Source organism: Hirsutella rhossiliensis, assembly GCF_020360975.1.
Source record: "Hirsutella rhossiliensis strain HR02 chromosome Unknown scaffold00010, whole genome shotgun sequence".
Classification (NCBI taxonomy): Eukaryota; Fungi; Ascomycota; class Sordariomycetes; order Hypocreales; family Ophiocordycipitaceae; genus Hirsutella; species Hirsutella rhossiliensis.
Window position 1 is genome coordinate 157,565 of NW_025408676.1, and position 22,256 is coordinate 179,820.

General features: G+C 53.5%; 4 protein-coding genes across 4 annotated transcripts; 1 reads left to right on the top strand and 3 right to left on the bottom strand.

Annotated features, from left to right (window-relative positions):
• Positions 1-2,757: 2,757 nt before the first annotated feature.
• On the bottom strand, positions 2,758-4,804 carry HRG_08314 (uncharacterized protein; the record flags this gene model as incomplete). Its single annotated transcript, XM_044866785.1, has 6 exons — positions 2,758-3,637; positions 3,710-3,793; positions 3,847-3,932; positions 3,995-4,162; positions 4,237-4,511; positions 4,573-4,804. 6 exons carry the CDS (start codon positions 4,802-4,804, stop codon positions 2,758-2,760), a joined length of 1,725 nt encoding a protein of 574 aa, XP_044717672.1.
• A 4,446-nt stretch (positions 4,805-9,250) lies between these two features.
• Positions 9,251-10,213, top strand: HRG_08315 (uncharacterized protein; the record flags this gene model as incomplete). The annotated part of the gene is made up of 2 exons (XM_044866786.1): positions 9,251-9,415; positions 9,476-10,213. The coding sequence occupies 2 exons, from the start codon at positions 9,251-9,253 to the stop codon at positions 10,211-10,213; spliced, it is 903 nt and encodes a 300-aa protein (XP_044717673.1).
• Positions 10,214-10,486: 273 nt separating this feature from the next.
• HRG_08316 (mitochondrial biogenesis) lies at positions 10,487-11,516 on the bottom strand (the record flags this gene model as incomplete). The annotated part of the gene is made up of 4 exons (XM_044866787.1): positions 10,487-10,528; positions 10,584-10,754; positions 10,828-11,177; positions 11,240-11,516. 4 exons carry the CDS (start codon positions 11,514-11,516, stop codon positions 10,487-10,489), a joined length of 840 nt encoding a protein of 279 aa, XP_044717674.1.
• A 2,126-nt stretch (positions 11,517-13,642) lies between these two features.
• HRG_08317 (ABC transporter domain-containing protein) lies at positions 13,643-18,789 on the bottom strand (the record flags this gene model as incomplete). The annotated part of the gene is made up of 16 exons (XM_044866788.1): positions 13,643-14,246; positions 14,300-15,064; positions 15,126-15,176; positions 15,231-15,302; positions 15,358-15,481; positions 15,553-15,879; positions 15,931-16,093; positions 16,143-16,253; positions 16,437-16,658; positions 16,704-16,915; positions 16,998-17,231; positions 17,291-17,567; positions 17,621-17,847; positions 17,903-18,431; positions 18,504-18,586; positions 18,648-18,789. 16 exons carry the CDS (start codon positions 18,787-18,789, stop codon positions 13,643-13,645), a joined length of 4,143 nt encoding a protein of 1,380 aa, XP_044717675.1.
• Positions 18,790-22,256: the final 3,467 nt, after the last annotated feature.

Below are 22,256 nucleotides of genomic sequence, written 5' to 3' on the forward strand. Positions count from 1 at the left end.
GAGAACCTTACCCGTTATTATCGCGCCCTTTCCGTTAGCATCTTAGGTCGGAAAGTCGCTAGGAAGGAGTTTAACGGGTAAGATCGCACCTTTATAGATATTAGCCCGTTAAAGGGATAAGACCCCTAGCATCCCCCTTTTAACTTACTTCTAAGTATGCTTAAAGGCATTATAAAGACCTCGATTATCTAATTAAGTATCTTCCTTAATTATAGTTAATTTAAATTTTTATTTTTCCCCTTTAAAGTAAATGCCGCTAGTTACGCGACTCTAGTAAAGATAAAGAGGCATAGAGTAAAGAAATCTCTAAGACTTATATTTATAACCTAAGGCCCTTAGAGCTATATATAGGACCGATAATTAGATAATTACGTAGTTAATTACTCTACTAATCCTTAGCTACGTACTACGCGTGCTTTAGGTATATACCCTCGTCCCTATTAAACTAGCCTCTAAGGTACTTATTTCGACCCTTAGGTTAAGTATAGGGGGGGGGGTTAAAGTTAAAGGGGCCCTCCTTAGGTCTAAGCTAGGGTCCTAAGTCGGGTCTAGGCTAGGTCCTATTAGTAAGGGGTATATACCCTTAGTTAGCGAGGGTAGGGAAGAGTTTTCTACCTATATAAGGGAGAACCTCGCTTACTTTATAATCTTTAGTAGTATATTACGTACCCGCTAGTAGCTATATAAAGCTATACTTAAGGGGGCGTAATACGCTATTTATAACGGTTTTAAGCGTATACTTTTTTAATATTTTAAGCTTAGTTTCGAAAAGTAAGCTAAGAAGATATAATAATATTTTTTTTTCTTACTAAGGTAGTTTAGCTAGGGCCTTAGTTAGGGCCTTAGGCGCCTTTTTCTATAACGACCATAGCCTATAAGCTAGTTTATAGGCCTTCTTAGGTAGTCTTAAGCTTTTAGATTATCTTAGGCTACTAAAGGGGCTATAAAAAGCCTTAGGCCCTTATAGCTACCTTCTTAAGCCCCTCTATAAGGGTCTTATAAAAAGGTTCGATTTTCTAGGCCCCCTTAAGGGCCTATAGGGCCTGCTAAAGGAACCCTTAGGGCGCTATACCTTAACTAGCTATACTAACCTACTTTCTAGTAGGCCGAATAGTTAAAGTAGTAGGCGCGTTTATTAGGCCTAAGTAAAATAGCGAGCTCTATATATCTTACGAAGTATATACATAGTCTATAAGACCTTCCTAAGAAAGTAACTATGACTAATAGCATTATATATTTCTTAATTCCTTCTTTGACTGGCCTCGTGTTTTTACATGCGTCTGAGGTGTCCAACCTTAGAGCGTTTCATCGACACGTAATTCCGTGCAGCAGAGCTTTTACAAGAGCCACCGGGGTCCGATTCGAGCTCACCATGGTTGCACTTAGTACAGCATGCTTCATGCGTTTGGGGGCGCACCACGGAGCATTACGATCCAGTGTCCCTTTTCCGAATAGAAGTACGTGAAGCCCACTGAGTTGTGCTCTCTTGGACACTGTACATGGGTGACAAAATGGAAGGTGAAGCTATGACATACTGCTATATAGAGCTGAGAACATGACTCTACGCCCTCTGTTTCATGATCAATCGCAAACAAGGCAGCAGACTCTACCCTGTTCCGATACCCGGTGCGCCAAGACCAGTGGGATGACCCTGTTCACAGGACACAGTATCATACATGTGCCGAGTACAGTGGGAACACCGCGTCCTGATCATTACCCTTTGCCGATTTACACATGGAGCCTTGCTCATAGGAATGGGAAGCGGAAGCCGTGCACTCTGGAAGGTAAGTCGCCAGTTTAGTGTTTCTAGCTATCTAGCTTCTATTAAAAATCTCATTGGTGCCAGAGGCCGGAGTCGCTCATTCGTGTTTCCCACTTCGAGTATTGCGTCCTATGCCGATGGGTGCATTTTTCATGTATTGCAAAGTTGCCCCGGCAAGAAATGATTACCCATATCGCCCACATGACTGATGGAGCGGTTTCGCCGGCTTGCGATTCGAAGGCCAGCTCTCTAGATGGTCCAAATGATCTCTTTCATATACGAGGTATGGCCCACTGTTGACAATCAAGTGGAACATTGAGTTTCATTTACTGTATGCCTCCTGTTTGTATCGAGGCTGTAGCTATTCCACAAGTGGTTGACGCCCGCGTCGTATGTCGTGCGACCGATATTAAAGAGAGGCTAGCTATGTAATGACATAGAATCTCTCGCCGGGCAGTTCGAGCGACTTGCATTTCCCCGCCTTTCAGGCTTTTGACTATACGGGGGCATCTCGAACGGCGCTAAGTGCTCTATCCAACAAGAAGAGTACTGGAACATACGCCACTGGAAAATTTTCGAGGTTGCCGAGACCAAATGGATCCGAAGGTTGCATACGTCGGATTTGTTTTATTAGAATGAGGCCAGGCGCAAAACCTTATCGGCCGTGGCGATTACTTCGGGATGGTTATAATGTTAACCAGTCCAAGCCCGAGGAAACTATCCCAGTCACACCGGCCTGAAGAAGACCAATGAAGAGTTCGTCTGGGCGAACATGGATAACCCGGTTAGCATTGAATCACCATTGCGACGACCATTGCAGCAGCTCGCACCATACACAGCCGATGGCACCACTCCTTGCCACGTGGGCATGACGTCGAGCATGCCTTTGATCCCGGCGATGCAAAGAACATGGCCGGATCTGTCGGCATGCTCTGAGCTGCAGTGACGAGACCAAGAGTTGCGTGCCGTAAGTTAGGTGCCAGTCCGACACGCAGCTAATTCTTCATCAAGTAATTCAGAAGGTCTGTCATGCGCTTTGAAACTCGACTGGCTCGTGTCTCCTCCGAGCCCGCGGTGAAGGTACTCCGGCCCGTCTCGCTCGACCGTCTTCGTTGCTGCATCTCTCCGACAAACTTGGGCCACGTGTTTGTCAAAACGAGGTACTTGATATGGCTCTGTGCCCTGTCGAAAATAGCCGAGTTGAAGTCGACGGGCACTTCGCCGGTGTATTGTTCGGTACTGCCGTCCGTTCCTGGCTGTGGTCCGGTGCTTCCCTGTCCTCCGAAAAAGGATGCCTCGGTCGCAAATGGTGTCACTGGATCCACGCGTGCCTCGCCGTGCAGGAGTCGCGCGGGCTCCTCAAACATGTCTTCGAGATATTTGAGGTCAGGCGATGACAGGTTCAAGGGGAACTCGGCGTCTCTGGGGCTAATGAAGCCTGTGTAAATCGCAAGCGCGCCCCGGTAGGCCTCGAGCCTCCCCTTCTCCGCCAGCTCCGCCGACCAGGATGTCTTCCACGATGCAGCGAGAGTCAGGAACGCGATGTTCTCACCCGAGAAGTCGCTGAGTGCCGAGAATTCCTGCAGTGGGCCTGGATTTTCGCTGAGTACGTAGTCGAGAGCACTCATGGTCAATAGACGATCGCCGAGTTCCTCATCCATATAATACAGTGCTGCTCCCTTCTCGGCCATGCCAAGAGAAGACGCGTTTCTCACCTCGTAGGCCGTCGATGGCCTTAGTGTTGATTGTTGCGATTCCGTTTCCCATTTGGCATTCATGTCGGCCGCTCTCCTGCTCAGTATTCGGAGCCTGATAACTTGGAAGACAGGAACAAAGACAGTAAAGATTTCGAACATCATGGTGGAGAAATGGATCCTTGGACTCGTCAGCGAGGCTTTCCTTTCCCAGTCCCAGATGCGTTCATCGCCTGCGCAGACGAATACTCACCATTGACTTGGGGTAAAATAGGCATTGACAACCTCAAAGGCCGGCACGTAGGAGGCAATTAAAAACATTGGTGTCGCGTGCAGGCTGCATGGCTGCGTCAGTGACACAACCAGTCATGGATCTTTCAGGGGGCGAACCTGAATATGCAGCAGCCGATGGTTTGGGTACGCCATCCCATTGTGTCGCGAATCCCCCAGGCGCGCCAGAGGAGGATGGGTGCAACCTGCGAAACGCAGCAACTGTGAGCATAGATGCTGGATGACGGCGCCCATTCAAAAGACGTACAATCCATGTCCAGATGACTTGCCAGAGCACCGACGGCCACCATTCCCATCCTCGACCCAAGTCGACGATTTGCTCCTGGAGGGTTGCGCCGCGAAGCTCCGTGCCGGAAATACCGTAAGTTGGATGGTACTTGCGACAAGCCAGCCACATGGCGACGGTGAGAATAACCTTGATGGAAACGTAAGCGCGTGTTCAAGGCGGACGAGCTGCGAAAAAGGGCGGGGGGGGGGGGTCCAACGGACCTGGAAGACCATTCCAATGGCTATAAAGGTCATGAGCCTGGTGGAGTAGTACATGTTCGCCAGGCGGCACAGCCATGAAGTTTCGATGCCTTTGCATGCCGCTTTCCTTCGCAACTCGGGATGCGTAAACTGTTTCTGCATCTTGGCAATGTGGAGGAACCGACAATTGGAGGCGTGGAACAAGGCGATGCCGATAGGGAAATAGATGCCCATGACGAAATACTGCACATCATAGGCAAGGACAATGGGCATGGTCCCGGCGATAGGATAGGTAACTAGGGCCATGTGTCAGTAGATGGGCATGGGCGATCTAGCTGGACGCAAACACGCTCTCACTTTGGGCCAAAATCCAATAGGAGTGGAGGCAAAGAATGGCGGTAAAAGACAGTGGCAGACCGCGCAGCTTGAGAATCGGGAGCCGGCGGTTGTACCAGCAAAAGGCCATGCCGAGCAGGACGAGAGTAGTCCATACGCAGCAAAAGGTGATGTAAAAAATACCGACCGTATCCCACCTGGGAGGCCCCGTGGGGAGCGTGTAGACCGAAAAGCCTGTCATCGACGAAGCCATGATTGCGGCTTGATCTTCCACGAAGGGCCGTGGGAGAAGAGACGGCGAGCAGCCGGGTCAAGTCTCTTTAAGCATTGCTCTTAGCTGTGCTTGGCGCTCGAGGAGGTGACTGGGCCTGGACCAGCCACTGGGGGAGGATTCTTTCTTTTTCCAGATTCTTTTCTTGTTTTCCGTTTTCTTGGACAACAGTGTGCACGTTGGTTCGGCTCAGCGTAAAATCATTTTAGGGTATCCCCGCCGCCATGACTTGCTGATCTGTCTTAGCCAACATCACCCGTCTTACTACATTAGAGCAAAGCATCAAGACCATCGCCCTTTAGCCATGGAGCCGCTAGGGACGATTAGCATCCCCCCGCCCCTCGGCTTTCGTCTCCAGCAGGGCTCGTTGTGCCTGCCCTGACCTGGCTGTTGGAAGCCTGGCAAGGGTTAAAGAACCTCGCGCAATGAGGCTGACGTCAAAGCAGCACGGCAACTCCGTACAGCAAGAGCAGGATGTACGGAGTCCTGCACCGCTGGTTGGCAACCGAATGATGAGGATCTTACAGAACTTTGATGAGGAGGGTTAGGTGTGCAAGGATGCCATGGCGGATCCCGCGGGTGCTGTGTTGCTTGCGCTGCCAACATGAGATTTCAAGGCATCTGAGGTTGTGCTTTTACGTGACCCTCTTACAAGGCACATGCAAACCTGCCTTGTTTTGAGGATCCAGTTTGGCTCATGGCTCTTCTTACCGTTTCCATTTGACCAGGACAATGTCTCTCGGTCGGGGTGGGTAGCCAGGCGTACCCGTTTCTTAGAACAGGCAGATCTAGCCCGAGCGTTTCACTCAGACTAGAGCTGTGTAATCAACGTGCAGCAGTACAGTACGGAGTACTCGTTTCGCCTCAAACAAATTTGGCCGGGCGCAAAGCCCGACTGGCAAGACCCGCTACCAACTGGAGGGAGCAAGCATCAGGTGCGCTGTTTTATCTTTCCCCAGGCCGCCACACCTAATTTCCATCACTTGCACACGCAATAACCATCTTTGTACTAAGGCACAGCATTAAATTGCGCTCTCTCGCCTCCACATGGCCAACAGTTCACGCTGCTGCTACTCTAGATGTAAAAAAAACGCTTTTGCCGAGCTATGTCTTGAACTCTCATGAGAGCCCTCGATCTGCCACGTCGTGGTGAACTTGGTGTGCGGGTTTGCTGCATGCAGGCATTGATGCAAGGGGACCGGCCCCGAGTTTCCCGTGCTGCTACAACATGGATCGCGGCGGGGATTAGACAACAGGTACAGTGAGGACCGCAACAAGTGCAGGCGAAAGCTAATCCAACGAAGCACGCGCCCGGCACTCGATCGGTACCGGCCGCCCGTCACACCCGTCACACAGCTTATTGTCGAGGAGCATTTGCCCTCTTGGCCCCGAACAGGGGTAGGTCCTCCCAGCACAACGTGACGGCAGCGGTACCAAGAACAAGGCTCCTCGACATGGGCGAGGGCGGCAAAGAAGGGCAGAGAGAGACAGAGCCCAGGTCACACTGCGGCGTGACAAGGGATTTCCTGGCAATCGGCTTCAGATGAGATCCGAACACCACCCCGAGGGTTGAAATTGGCAGCCAGATTGCTGTAATACATCCGTAAACTCGGGCCCGACTGAAGGAACCTTGCCTTCGATTCCTTGGGCGTGCGCGGCCCATTGTACGGCGAGTACTCACTGTATACACGCGGAGCATGGTCAATGGTATCATGTTTCTCTCGAGTTCTGCACGCTGTTGTAGAAGCTTGCAATATGTATATGAATACGGTTCTCGAATAGTCTACTGTCAGCGCCAGGCCAGTCCATTCAAGGACGAGTAGGCTTGATATACTCGCCACTCTAACACGTCTTGACCCCCGCGGGAATATTCTCCAAGGATCCTTTGGTGCTGGGAGCTTGGGAGTCTGCAAGAGCCGCCGGGGGTATGTCACGTCCGGATCGCGGGACGCACGCGAGAGAAATGTGATCTGTCATTGGGTATGCTTCCAAAGGGGGGGGGGGAGGGGGGCCTGAGACCCTCAGCTCACACTGTGTTCAACAATTGACGCGATCCACCACGTTCCATCGACAGAATCCGAGCTTTCACCGGGCTCGGGAAATGGCCTTTATCGGAAGCAAGGAGCTCGGTCCACTGCCATGCTCCATACACACAAACCAGGTCTGGGGAAGATGTACTGCGTTCGCGATTCCGTCGGCTCAATTGCCGTCGTGGCCATGCCGAGCAGTACCGGGGTCCCTTTCAAGCTTGTCGACATCAAATGGAATGAAGCGGAGAGCATGTGCTGGAGGGTACGTAATGGTGTGAAACGTGCTCCCGATATTACCGTCTCGTCTCCAAATAGTAAGCTCAAGACCAGAGGCTAAGCCCTCTGCTTGAACTGAACCTTGGCCAAGAACGTACGAATACCAACAAAAGAGAGCCCCCGAGGCTCCAAGTTTAGCTGTCGAGTTCTTCGACTGACGGTATGACTGAAGAGATCAAGATTGAGACCATTCACTCCTTGACCATCTAGGATTCCGGGTCTCAATAGGTCGTTGAAGGCCCGTTGGGCTGGGGGAATCGGAACCCTCGTACGGCCGGCTACTCGAGTGTTTAGTCGGTCTTTCTCGAACGCCGGCTACCAATCGCCACAGTGTCGAAAGATTCTGCCATAGTCTACCGGAAGTCGTCGCTGTTCTTCGAGCCGACCAACGGGTAATCGGAACCATGAACCCGCCGTAATGTCTTGCTTGTAGGAAGGATGCCGTGAAGAGCTTGCCAAAACGTTATAGATGAGCGACTTACATATGCACTTTTGATCATCTCGGTGTAACAAAGTCTTGGTGCAGCTCTCTTATAGCCCGCAAGCGGTTATTTATCATGTAAAACATCTTGTACGAGCAAGAGCCCGTCTCCATACATGGTGCGACGCACACCCGGCTAATGCAAGCAAGCCTCAGTCCAGCAAGCTCCTGCCGCTGTGCAATGCCAAGGGCAGCCGCAAGCCTGGTCGACGGAAGCCAAGAGTATCAAGAGTGGGTGCAGAGCGCGGCCGGCACATCACCGGGTCCACGGTGTAACGGGTCTGGGGATAAAGGCACTTGGCTCGTGGAGTCCAAGCCGCGAAACCGCAAAGAACAGAGCCACTCTACCCAGTCTCCTGATGCAAGGCTGATCATATTCATATTATATACACGGGTATTCGTTGATGCATGCGGCGAGATAAATTGTTGGTTCGCTGCGATCACAGCCCGTTTGTACATGCGCCACGGATATAAAATCGGGCTTGTTTTAACACGCGTATGTGGAGAAAGCCGACTTTTTCGAGTTCTCCGGGCATTCTGCTCGCCGCACAGAATCTGTTAGCTAATAGAATCGAACCAAGCCTGCTTCATTAACCCCGTTATCCTATGCCTTGGCGTGCACAGGGGGTTATAAGCCTCACTGGCATTTTGCTCGCTGTCTTCGTATTTCGCACACAAGTTGTTAGCTAATAGAATTGGTGTCAGGACAAAGGGAAACTTAGAATATGCGTTAATTACGCCCCGAATGGGGATGCCCCTATTCTGCCTGGTATGGCGGTATTTGACAAACTTGACATCGGGGTAAGCTTACTTCACTAACCTTGTCAACGTCAACGCGTCTGGGGGTGTACGGAGTAGCACAGGGGGTTTCGTAAAGTCACAAACCATAACGCAGCTCGGAATATAGATCACGTCTGCCTTGTCACTGCCATGGTGATTTCACCAGACCTTGATCGGCTCTAAGATGGCCGCGAGAGGGACTGCATTGTTATTGGCATTGTTACGAGGCACTGGCAAGCTAATCACTTGTTTTATCGAGGACTCTGGTGAGAGCTGAGTGCCATCCCCGGCCTAGGACTCGCACAAGAGAGGTGACTTCCCCGCCCCCCCTGCATCCCTGATTGATAAGATCATCAGGCCACTTGCCGGGGATCCCCGGCGCTGTATTAAGCCCAATCTTGTTAGTCTCCCGCGTCCATTCGAGCCGATCAGGCGACTTTGGCATCTGATAAGGGACCGAGGGCGGATCTGATAACTTTAAACAGCTGCTGCGGCATGCGGCACCTGATAAATCTGGCAGAATTCAAGCATCCATCACTCAAAGGCCTTCGGGACCCGATCCTTGCTTCGATTATTTCCCTCATAATCACTGTGCGGCCCAGAGACACCCCCTTTGGGCAACCACGGGTGTCAGTAAGTTTAACAAAATGGGTCTCGGAATCTCTTGCCTTGCGAGCGAAGGCTGGTCATAGATACGTGGTACTCTAGCGGCAGACGAATCTGAGTACGTGATTGTTTGAGTATAAAAGATTCCCTAGCGCACACAATATCTGTCCTGATATCTAGTATCCAAGCTTTAATTTGGCACCACATCGTCTACACATACCCATTGACCTCTGTGCCATCACTGAAACTGAAACTATGGGTTCCCTCATCACAAGCGATGTCTCTAACCAGGGCAACCCAAAAGATGGTATCCCCTGGTATCTCGACACGCTCGAAACCATTCCCCCACTGGCTGAGCGTGTCCTCATAGAGCATGCAGGCTTGAAGCCAGAGCAAGTCAGAGATCACATCATGATGATTGTAAGAATCTCGCTCCGCCTCTATACGTCCGTTCTCCCTGACCGAGTGGCTTGTATACAGCGCGAGAAAGCCTGGACGTCATCCCCGTACCCTTGCATCGGGTTGTTTCGTTTCTTGGACTTTTCCCTTCCGGACTCACCTCTCTACGGAGAGGTGCTGCAGCGTCTCAAGGACGGTGAAAAGCTCATCGACTTTGGTTGCTGCTTCGGCCACGACATTCGAGCCTTGGTTACCGACGGAGCGCCTGCCGAGAACATCTGCGGCGCAGAGCTCAACTCGACGTTTCTGGACCTTGGGTTTGAGCTCTTCTGCGATCGTGACAAGATCAAGTCCTCGTTTTATAGTGTCAACATCTTCGAAGAGGACGACCAGCTTCGTCGGGAGAGGTCGCATCAGTTCGACATCATCCACATCGGTTCTTTTCTTCACCTTTTCGACTTGGAAGGCCAGAAAAAGGCAGGAGCCGCACTCCTCAAGCTGCTCAGGCTCCAGAAGGGGGCTCTGATTCTTGGGCGACAGCATGGGGCCACAATAGCCAAAGAGGTGCCGAACTATCTCTACAAACCGACCAAGGAAAACGAGAACAACGGGCGTCTACCCAGCTTCTTCAATCATGACTCGGGAAGCTTTGTGGAGATGTGGAATGATATCGGAGAGCAAGCCGGATTGAAGTTTGAGGTTCGAACCGAATGGGGAACTTGGGGCTCCGCCAACAGCATGGGTCCGACATATTATAATCTCTGGTCTTGGGAGGACAAGGATACATTGCGCTTCAAGTTCTGGCTGCGCGTGCTTTAGGATGAAGTTTGCAGCGCCGGGAAAGTGAGTTGAACGGATATTGATCCAAGTGGAACACCTGCGAATCTTCCGCACAAATCGTATCGACGACTAGATCTATACTACTTGAAAGGGGACTCTAAGACGCGACTGTACGTATGACCGCTAGAAGCCCGTACATGGGTATCAGGGGGCAGGAGAGCAGCGGTGGCGCCTTTGAGTATTGCTCGCATCGAAGCATGCGACGCGAAGCTTGTTACAGTAGCCTAGGATGGTTGATGCTCGCGGGCCCGACTACTCGGCCAACCCTTGGCCAATATACGAGATGAATGCTTCCTGTTGATGCTGTCAGCTTACGTTGACGCCTGAGCTCGCAAGGGGCCTGACTTACGGGGTTCCGGGTTTGGATCAAGACGGTGCCTGGGCCGGTGAATCGACACACCAGCCCCTCGCCAGAGGCAAAGTTGGACATGAAGCCGGACCCGACTCGCTCCAGCACATACTTGGTGTTCCAGGCAACAAGGTGGCCGTTGTCGACAATGTACTCCTCCCTGGGCATGATCTGCGTTACCTGATTAGCCTTGGGCACATTGGACGAATATGCAGTGTCAATGGCAGGGACCGTGAGCTCGTACGTTTTTCCTGATGATGGCACCAAAACTGGTGACCCAAATTATTCCCGTGCCTCTGATTTTGTATACAAACAAACCCTCGCCACTAAAGAAGGCCTTGCCTAGCCCCTGTCGCTTATAGTCTTTGAAAACGCCCTGAGTCGAGGCCAGGTAGGCGTCCTTGCCCACGGACCAGGTCTCGTTGCCCGTAAGTGGGATGCTTGTAATGTCCCCGAGCGTGGGGGGGGCGAGAAGCAGCTCGCCCGGGCCGGTAAACGTGGATGCGCTTAGTTCGGCGCCGGCAAGCACCTTCTTGAAGCTGAATTTGACCTGACCCTTGAGGGAAACGGTGGGCGACATTGCAATCATGGCCCCTGGGAAGCCCGCCATCAGCCGGCAAACAAGCGCAGCGGCGACCGCTGAGAGAGGGACTCACCGGGCTTTGCGTCCAAGGGGCAGCCCCCTGCGAGGTTAACGCTTAGGACGGTGTTTGAGTCGCGGTGGCTGATGCGGTAGCTGCCTCCGTGGAAGTTACCCACGTCATCGGCAGCGACGCCGGTGCCGGGGCCTACCAAATGGCCGGTCGGCAGTGGGGTCCCGACCCCAGATTGCTGGCCCGATGCCTTGTCGGGCGGGTATGGAGCCCCGCCATTGGAAAAGGGTGGCGGAGAGGCGTAGAACGGGGCCTGCTGTTGAGTCGGATGCTGGCTCATGTCTGGAGTTCCGCCGGAGCGCGTTCGGCGACGGTTGGGGGGCAAAGTGCCGAGTCTGGTGGGATCACGTCCAAGCACAATCGTATGTGTCGTATATACCGGCGCAACGCGTGTCCAATGGCTGCGGTGGCGAGACCGAGCGGACGGTGCTGAGCAGTCGAGATAGGGGAGGCACCAAACGTATGGAGTGGCAGTAGATGGTTCAGTGTCCATGGGCAAGAAGATGGCATTTAATATAGTCCACAGCCACGAAGCCGTCGTCGAAGATACGCTGCTGGTAAATTAGCAATGCATACGCCGACAGGATCTCATGGAACGTTTTTCGACTCCATTGTGGCGCATCGTCAGACTTTGCTCGCCAAGCGCCGGATCCTCCACCTCTGGCCTTTTGCTCCAGAGGCTAAGGTATTATGGCTGGGTTTCCACATGGGCGCCCCATTGGCTTCGATATCCCTCGTAGCGGAGCCGTCTAAGCCTCCTCCGTGAGAGAAGGTTATTATTAACGATGCACAATGAGTTGAGGGCTGGCTTCCTCAATGCGGGATCTCAAGTCTTAACATTGCCCCCTGGACCGGTCTACTTTTGTTGACGCATGCGTGAAGTCGATCAGAGCAAAAGTGTATCGGGCATGACCCTTGTAGCACCCATCCGAGCCAGACTGGCCGTTTTAATGGCCAGAGGGCACAGGATCTGGAAACAACGCGTGGGAATAAGGCCCGACTTTTAAAACTACTTCGTAGTGCCTGGAAAAGCAACGAAATTGGCCCCAGCGACCCTCTGTCACGCCACTCCTCGTCTCCTTCTTTGCTGCGCCTTGTTGACCAGGCGGGGCCCCCGCTCTGGCCTGATGCGTGGACGATGACGAGTGCGGAATGGACTCCCCTCCAGTTGCTCACGGTCCGAAAGAATTTTGTTTCAGATTTTGTTGATCCGGGAAGACACACCTTTGTTGTTCGGGTAGAAGGACGCTGAGGATGAAGAGGGATCGGTTAAGTATGGCCTCATGTTTGTCATCCTGGGCAGGCAAAGGTTTCTGGCACTCAAGCAGTATATCAAGTACAGTAGTTAGGACATGTACATTCGTAGGTGGCTGTGATATCACCGGGTAGAGTCCGTCGAGGATTTACTGTCGGCCAATGTGCTTCAACTAGAGCGATGCGTCGTGACAGCCCCCGGGATAGCCCGTGGAAACACTCGTGTAAAAGTCTCGACGCCGAGTTCTCTGATAGCGCCAGCACCATTAAAGGCTGGGGTTGAATTAGTTCCACCATTGCCTGATGGCACGAGTGGTTATAAACCCCTTCGACAAGATTCGGGCGGTGCTATCCGGGACTTCGTCGCCGACGCAAAAATGACGTTAAATACGCAAGAACAGCAACACATTAGATCTCAGCTTTGGCCGATTGCGTGCTGATCCCTTGCATGATCTCGCTGTGGTGTGTAGCGGGGAATGGGATGGGTTGAGTTTTCGTAATAGGCACACATGTGGACAGGATTCAGGTGCGTCGTGAGTCACCACTACGATGCTCAGATAGGAAGGCATGGCAAGTGCTGCCCCAGGCCGCAGGGCTGACTGACTCTTGGGGTCAGCATAAGAGCCAGGATCTTATGCTAGCCGCCCCCCTTTTCCATTGGAATTATAGATACATGCGTACATCCTTTGCAGGGAAACGCGCAAGAACTTCAAGAAGAATGAACGAGGTACCGGAACCTGCGCCTCCTGTTATCATGCAAGAAATCTAGAACAGCAGATGGTATCTGTACCTATAGACACTGCCTCAATGTCTCTCTAGCTACAAACGAACATGCAGCCGTTTTGATAGGGCAAAAGAGGCAGAGAAGAACTGGCGTACCTTTTTGCCGGCGTGCACGGCTGACCAATAAGGGGGCAGTAACATCTCACCTACACGCGGCCCCCTTTAATACCTTTCATCATGCTTTATATTCCCTTATGTACAGAAATCCAAAACCTTGGTCGCTTGATTTTAGGCCGCAAGCAAGCACCCTGCGCCGAAAAAAAAATAGATAGCTAGAACTGATGGTTGATCTTCAAATTGACTTGCAGCCCCTCGAAACTCCATGGGCGCGAAATCAACCTTTTTATGCTTCAAAGACATGCCCCTCACTTATTCCCCGTGGCTGCCGAGTCTCTCGTAGAGCTCCCGGAACGGCGACGCAGGCGTCTTGAGCAGCTCCTGAGGGTTGCCCGTCTCGACGATCCGGCCCTTATCGAGGAGGACGACGCGATCGTAGTCAAGCACTGTGTGCAGCTTATGTGCAATGGTGATGATTGTGCGGCCCTTGAGCTCTTCGCGGAGGACGCGCTGCATGAGCTCATCGGTGTCGGCGTCGACGCTGCTGGTTGCCTCATCCATGACGACGATGCGTCCGGGCTTGACCATGGCGCGAGCGAGGCAGAACAGCTGCCGCTGTCCATGCGACAACGTCTCCTCGCTGACTTCACCGTCGAGTCCCTCGTGCTCCTCGAAAATATGCCAGAGGTTCAGGGTGCGCAGCACCTCAATGATGCGCTCGTCTTCAACCGACTCCAGTGGATCGACATTCAGGCGTACATTGCCGTGGAGGAAGAATGGGTCTTGGGGGACCGTGTTCATGCGCCCGCGGACTGCCTGGCGCGGTATCGTGCTAATGTCGATGCCATCGATGGTAATTGTGCCGCTCTCAATCTCCAGCATGCGCAGAAGCGCCGCGACCAGAGACGATTTGCCGCTGCGCAACTATTAGCATTGTCTCCTCACTCGACTCCAGAAGAGTGGACTTGCCTGCCTGTGCGACCGCAAATCGCCACCTTTTCGCCTGCTTCGATGGAGAAGCTAATCTCCCTCAGGACCGGCTCTGAAGAGGATTGGTAGGAGGCCGAGATATCTTTGAATGTGATGGATCCTTGCTGGGGCCAGTCGTCCGGTACCTCGCCGTTCTCCGTTGGCAGATTCTCGTCCTCGGTTGTCGCAACGTAGGATTTGATTCGTCTAATGGCGCCCAGAGCAGTTTCCACCTGAGTCCACTCGGTGATGAGGGTTTGGAGCGAGGAAGACAGAGCGATGACGTTGAACAAAGCAACGCCCAGGAATGCACTTGACCCATTGCTGACGTTTGTAGCGACTCCGACGAGGAGAATGGCGATCCCGGCGTTCAGCAGGTCCAAAACGAGCGTGAGCCATCGTTGGATGCACCACAGCAAATAGAATGGCTTCTGCGACGCATTGAGGGCCTCGTGGTTTCGATCCATGTAATCATGCGTCCACCCGTATGCTCGGACACAAGCAATGCCATTGAGAGTTTCCAGGAACTGCGAGAACAGAGGCGCCTTGGCCTCGATGTCGAGAAGTCGGAGCTGCCTCGACGTGCGCAGGTAGTAGAACTGGATCACCGCAAGTGCCACGAAGCAAAGCGGGATGGCGGCAGCCACATAGCCGGAGCCGATGAAGACAAGGACGGCAGACGCAATGACGGACAGAAACTGGAAGACAGTCTGGTCGATGGCCATGGGAAGATCGTTGTCGATAAGTTCAAGGTCCTGGCTGAACCTGTTTGCAATGGCATGAGTCTCATGCGTAAACCGATTCGAGGTGGAAGTGGTGCACAAACCTGTTGAGCGTGGTTCCGGCATTCGTAGACGTGAGAAATGACGTGGGTGCTCTGCCGTGGTATTGTTAGCCAAGGCAGCTGCGGCATTCAGGCCAAGTTGCGTACCGCATGGTTGTGTCCAGCAAGAGCTCGTGGAACTTCCTTGCGGTTGTGGGGAGAACTGCTAAGTTGAAGACGCTATAGACGCCTGTCAGTCTGTTGCTTCACATCATGAAACTCTTTCGCGCCTTACCAATCGGCGATTGTGCAGCCAATCATTGTAACAGCCGCGAGGGCGCCGTACACACCGAGCCAGTAACCAATACGGTCGTTTGGTCGAACTGCGTTGGCGTTTGTCCACCACTGCAGCCAGACAGCTGGTAGGAGGGAAGAATTACACGAGTCAGCTTGCATCACTTCGTCGTGACTCCAGACGGGCAATACTCACAGGGGAAGATGGAGCCATATACAAACGCGGCGCAGGCGACAAGATAGATCGAAGTCCTCCAGTAACCCGCAGTTTTTGCATAGTATGCGTAGATTCGCATGTCACCGGCTCGGCGAGTTTCCTCCGGCTCCTGGTCGTCCAGAATCTCCAGCTCATGCAGAACGTCCTCAGGGATCTCGAGCTCCGGGCGGCTGGTTGCGATGACCTCACTTTCGAGCGCCTGGATTCCCCCGGCGTTCATGGACACGCTGTCTGGTGTGCCCTGCTCAGCAATGTTGCCATTCTTGTCCAGCAGAATGATGTAGTCCGCGTATTGCAAGTGATGTGCTGCTCAGGTTAGCGCTGAAACGTTTTACTCCAATTCACCGTAAGTCTTACCTGTGTTTGTAGTCAGGACGACTGTAGCGTTCAGCTGTTTCAATAACCCGTTTGAGCTGAACACCGCATCGAGGATGCTTCGCTCGGTAGCTCGGTCGAGCCCAGTCAACACATCATCGAGCAGCATGGTAGAGTTCCGCGAGTAGAGCGCGCGGGCGAAGGACTGTTGGCCTTTAGCTTGACGAGCCTTGATTCGAACGCGTTTAACTTACCACACGCATTTGCTGACCACCGCTCAGCCGAGACCCGCGGATACCGGCGTGGGTTTGGTCGCCGTTGGTCAACTCCTCAAGATCTGGGTTGAGCGCACAGGCCTGCACAACCTTTTCATAATACGATCGGTCGAATGCAGACATGCCGACAATGTTTTGCTGAATCGTGCCCCATGTGATCCATGGAGTCTGAGGGCAATACGCTGCTTTCGGGAAATTGGTGGAGATGGAGCCGCTCGTGATGGGCATCTCCCCCAGCAGCAGCTTGAGCAAGGTCGATTTTCCTGAACCAACCGGGCCGTATATCATGGTTGTCTGGCCGCGGAGAATTTCAAAGTTGAGGCCGCTTAGGATGGGTTCCTTTTCCTCAGTGTATTTGGTCGTCGCATCCCTGACAACGGCAGCGGTCTTGGAGTCCAAGCCGTAAGGCTTTTCATATGCCCCAGCCTTTTCGTCGCTGAGAGCCATTTCGTCCTTTTCTTGAGGCTGCGACAGACTCGAATGAGACGAAGACGCCTTGATCAAATTGGACGTTCGGTAATCCTCTCTCTCCTCGCTGACCAGGTACTCCTGGATGCGGCGGAAGGAGTTGAGAACCGTCTGGATGTGCTCGAATCCGTCAATGGCATTGATCAAGGGCTGGTTGAGCAATTCGAAGGCGCTCAAGGCGGCAAACGCGGTTCCCTCGGTCAAAGTGCCGGTGTTTCTAGACTGGGCGAGCAAGATGAACAACCCAAACCCCCAGACTGGAGCGAGGCCAGACGACGCAAAGTCTAATATTTGGGAGGCGGTTAGAACCTAGTTTGCCTTCGCCGTTTCTCATTACGAAAAGAAACTTCCTTGGGCAGGACTTACATGCGACAAACACAAAAATGTTCAAGACACGATGACGGAGAGAGGCACGAATTTCCGCCAGTCGCGAAGTTGCGATTTGGGACGACACAATGTCAGCCAGACCCGTCATCTTGATGGGTTTCATCGCGTTCAACGCTTTCGAGGTGGCGGCCAGACGCTCCTCAATCGCCTCGAGCCATGGGGTCTGAGCATTTCCCGCTGCCTTGGCGAGTGGTATACCCGCAACGAGACAGACTGCGACAAGGTTAATAACCTGCTATGCGAAGGTGGAGTGCGGGGCGGCGAAATCATACCAACAATCCAGGCGACGGGGGCCACGACAGCTATCCCCAGCAGATTGTACAAGAGGTATAGTGCCAGGGCCGCCTCGAGAAAACTGGCATAGAACTCATGCACGAGAGTGATGGATCCGATACGGTCAATGTCGGCGCTCATCAACGTGATGGCCTCTGCATCCGCGATAGACGACGAGCTGACCCGGAGAGTCTTGTTGAAGATGAGGGTGACCAAGCTTCCGCGGAACAGGGTAAGAAGACGGTACGTCTTGTGCTGATAGATTGCGTACGACAGCTGAAGGCCAAATGTTAGCAGCATAGAGAGGTGCCTGGACGGATGTAACTGACGGTCATGCCGATGTATACAACGGCGTAGGCTCCCACGAGTCCGTAAGAGAAGTTCTTGGTGTCGGGGTTCCCGGGGTCGGCTGTGAAGTCGAGAACCTTTTCGATGAGATAGGGCTGAGAAAAGCTAAATCCCGTGTAGGCCATTCTGGGGATGACGCCCGAGAAGAAACACCACTTGTAATGCACCAAAAACGTCCAGACCAGAGAATGGTCGCTCGATTTACCGGCTACAACCACGTGTTAGCGCTTATGACATGACTCCGGGGTGGCGCCGGAAAACACCTTTTTCCCATCGTTCTATGAGATCTGTCGGGTTCGAGGCCTTGAGCATCTCTTCGTCCAGATTGGTGAGTGAGCTGATAGTCAGCAGTGTGCGGAAGCCTTTGCGGAAAACGCCGTTCAGCCAAACGAAGAGGGCGCGGTTGTAGAAGCCGCCGAGGTCTTCGGGTGACGTGTTCTGCCAGTCTGGCCGGAGAAGCGAGCGCTTTTCGCACGTTTCAAAGGCGAAGATGGCAACCTTGATGAGGAAGCTGGCGAGGAAAATGCCGGCAATCGGTCCGCCGTACGGAAGCAAGAACAGTGTGCGCACGCGCGCCATGTCCACGAGGATCGTAAGGCTGAGGTAGACGGAGAGAAAGGTCGAAGGGCGCAGTGCGCGCATGTGCTCCAGGTACGATACCGCCGAGAGGACGAGGAAGCCGACAATCGTCAGGACAATGCAGGCTACGGTAAGTCTTGTTGCTGGTATCCCGCGGCCAGCCCACACTGCCACGAGGGCAACTTGGAGAATCACGTAGATGGCGTAAAGAGCCTACGCACATCGGTTAACACGGAGAAAGGGGGAAGCGAACTCCTAGGACGGGTGGGAAAGGGGGCGCATTACCATCTTGGCCGCAAGAAGCCATGACGCCCGTATTTTGGCAACGCCATTGCGAAGAGCCCAAAATCGCAGGATAGCCCAGCCAACTAGACGAAATTGCAGCTCAGTAAATGGCCCATTGGCTCAGAGGCAGCACCGGAGACGCACGCGCGATGCCCAGGGGGGCGAGAGTCAGAATGCTCTCCTCAAACAAGAGAGTAAAGTCGAAGCCGTCGGCGCAGGAGCTGTCCACCGCCGGTCCAAAGGTATCGTGGACGGCGATGGAGCACGGGGACAAAGGGGCCGACATGTTTGAGGCTAGGGGGCAGTGTTGGACGCCCAAGGAGACGAATGCCGCTGAGATGGGAAAAGAGGAAAACGTGGGACTCGCGATGCGCGGACACTGACGGCGACTCTGATATTCTTACCACAACTTCAGAAGTGCAGCAAGACGGAACTACCAGCACCCAGCAGCTCGATGGATGCACACTACCAAGGATGACTGGACCAGCCTGGCGTGTGATTAACAAAAAAGAAAAGGGAAGAGAATTGCGACCGGCGTGGTTAAGGGGCCAGCGCTATTCTCACCGGGGCCAATGACGGTCTAGGCTGGTCGGATGAGCAACACCATGTACGTAAATATAAAAACAGCGCAGGGCTTGCTCTACATGCACACAAACTATTACATGAGCTCTGGATAGATGCTGGTCCTGGAGTTGGAGCAGCTCGTGTAACTACTGTGAAGAGCCAGGTTACATGCTGCTGGGTGCGTGTACTGTGCCAAGGCCCCGTCCCCAATGACCGAGAACCCGGCCCTTGGCACAGGCAGAATGGCCAGGACGATTCGCCGCCCAGATGCGGCTGATTCAGCTGACCATTGAACAGCAAGGCTCACATCATCTTGGACGATGCAAATGTGCGTCTCGCGGGGGGTTGAGTTGCACTGTATAGCTATAGTACCTAGTGCTGCACGCTGTACGCTGTATCCGTACTTATGTACGGATATGTATGGACAGGGATAAGAAAAATTCAAGTCGTCTCATCATGGCCCCGATGCCCTGCTACAAGCTCTACTAGCCGAGGTTCTGCAAGTTGCAACTGGGAGGCTAGCTCAACCTGTCAAAAATCAAGCGTGCCGTCTCCTGAGCAGGCCCAAACTCTGCTGGCAGGCAAGCATGCTGCGTGATGTGGCTTCTCAGCACGGCGGCCCAAGACCCGCCGGGCTCGCCATTGACGAGCTGCGGAATCAGCCACGCCTGGATCGAGGGCTGGTAAAACAATGCCGAGCGCCGAATCACAAAGAGGCAAGGCTCGAGCCAACAGCTGCCACCAGCTGCCGGAGGCCTAGGGTGGCTCTTGCCGCAGCGTCGGGTCAAGGGGCCAGACAAGTCCGCTGGTCAGCTCGAGCGATAGTGCCGACACCCATCATTGGGCCATCTCGACGCATGTACTCTACTTTCTGCCCGTCTGGTCGAAACGGTCGGGACTGCCCATCTCCGAGCCTTAATCAGATGTTATGCCAGCTTATGCCGGACGAGGGCCCCTCCCCCACCCCCTTTTCTTCGTCCAGCCTGTCGTTGCCGGCGTTAATGCAGCAACGGGGTTCAAGACAAGGAGCTTCGGATGACGAATTCTGTCTGAGGCCCGGATGGTGGAGGGGGCGTCGTGGACTCGTGTATGTGGATGTATGTAGTGCATGTGTGTACGTACGTACGTGTCAATGATGCGAGCAGAGAGGCCGAGCACGAGCGCCCGTTGCCCGTTATAACTTGCCGAAGGAAGTGCGCGCGGTTATTCCTTCTTACCTGCATCCGTAGTGGGACGCTTAATATCGCAGGGAAGAGGGAAGATGGGGGTGTAGAGATGTGACAACGGGCCAGCTTGGGCCGGCGACCACCACTTGCCAGCCAAGGATTCAACGGCTACGCGATGCCGCCCCATGTGCCGCCCTCCCTCCGACATTGACGGCTCGTGCTTATTATACGGCTCCCATGCCAATGTACTGTACTTTGGTGCGGCTCGACTTAGCGCCCTATGAGATTCTTGCCGGTGCCAAGACGCGGCAAATCGGGTCGCTCGGATCCTGGCACGCTCCCTCTCCGAGGCCTGGGAGCCGAGAACCACTCGAAAGAGTGCTATACAGTAACATTGTTTACTTGGTACACCGCTGCTTGTGAACCGTCTGCTCGAGAGCGCATCCGGGAAAAAGGAATATCAATAAAGGACCAAGTCCGCGTATGTGGCCAGTCTCAGCTTGGTCACAAGACACACCGATCCCGCTGCTAGCCATGTACGGCTGTGGGTAGCAGGGCCGACGACGCCTTGCAAGGATAGGTGCTTGGAAGAACAGAAGTCTATCTTTAGGTTTCTCACCTTAATTCAACCCTCTGTTTACGCCACCAGTCGCACAGGGGCAGGAACGCGCTCAACCTTTTTTTTTTTATAAGGCGTGAGCCAACGAGCCTTTTTGCCCCGAGGCGTATTCTCGAGCATCATCTAGATGGACTTATGACCACCAAATGCCATGTATAATGAGCGCGTGGCAGCTTACGCGCGTGACACAAGGGCCACTTGCAGCATGGGTCTTGGGGCATGCCGTCCACTCGCAATTTCTCAGTAGCCGATATTTTTCAAAGTGATGGCGTGTTGACGTGTGTAGGTGTTGCTTCCCCGACTTGAGCGTGGAGCTGTGGAATACGACTCTTCCAGCCCGGGCCAATCCGTCTTTGTGGTTCACACACGCGTACTCCGTCGTACAATTACATCCCTCGCCATGAATCTCAGGTTGAAACCCCCTTTTCCAGTAGAGAGTCAAAGAAGAAGAAAAACCCACGAATGGACGGCATTAGCCATCCTAGCGCGGGACAACCGGACATTGACCCCCATCCCCCCCCTATTTTATGCCCGTGCTACCGAGAGCCGCTGCTTACCTGTATGCACGTTTCTGAGCTACTGTCGCCGGGTGCTGGAGCTGCAGAAGAAATCTTGGCACCTGTTGATGCCAACCCGCCCGTCTCATAACCCCAGTGTCCTCTGAGGCCGAGATCGAGCCGGGGCTGACTGGCCTGTGGATCAGAGGTGCAGCTGGATGCACGGTTGGGCGAGCAAGGAAAAAAGGCTGGAACCTCTTGTTTGCATCCAACTACGCGATGGACCCTGCTTGGCTTCATCCTACGCTACGACTCCGCTTCATGCTGTCTGACGGGCAAAGCAAGGCATCTGGGGAATCCTTCCTCTGGACTCGTGCGCGTGGCCACCGCCGAGCCCTGTCGAAACGCGAACGGCGCTATTGGCACGGTCGCAGCGCTCTCCGGTGTGTGTCGAAGGATCAGATGAATGTAACGGTTGCTCTCCTGGGCACAAATTCAGCCTTGGTTGGTGTTGCTTTTGGAAAGCATTGCCGCGAGCCGCATCATGGGCGACAGCTGCTGCCAGTTGAATTCTGCTCCCCCTCTCCCTCCTGGGCTGGCATCACAACCAGGAAGCCCCAGGGCGAGCAGAAAGGGGAAATGTTTTACGTAAAAACGCCGCTCGGTCATCGGGAACGCACACTTATTAGATGTATGCATGCACATGAAGATCATGCTATACATCATGTTCATTATAGGTGCGGAGTATCCTTGCACGGAACAGAGATTCCATCAGAATCAACGTCGAAGAGGGCGCCGCACCTCGTGCCTAACCACATGTAATAACCGTACATACATATGTATGGGACGTGACTTGCATTCAATTCCAAGCATCTTGCGCATACGCCAAGCTCACATGTCAGACGTC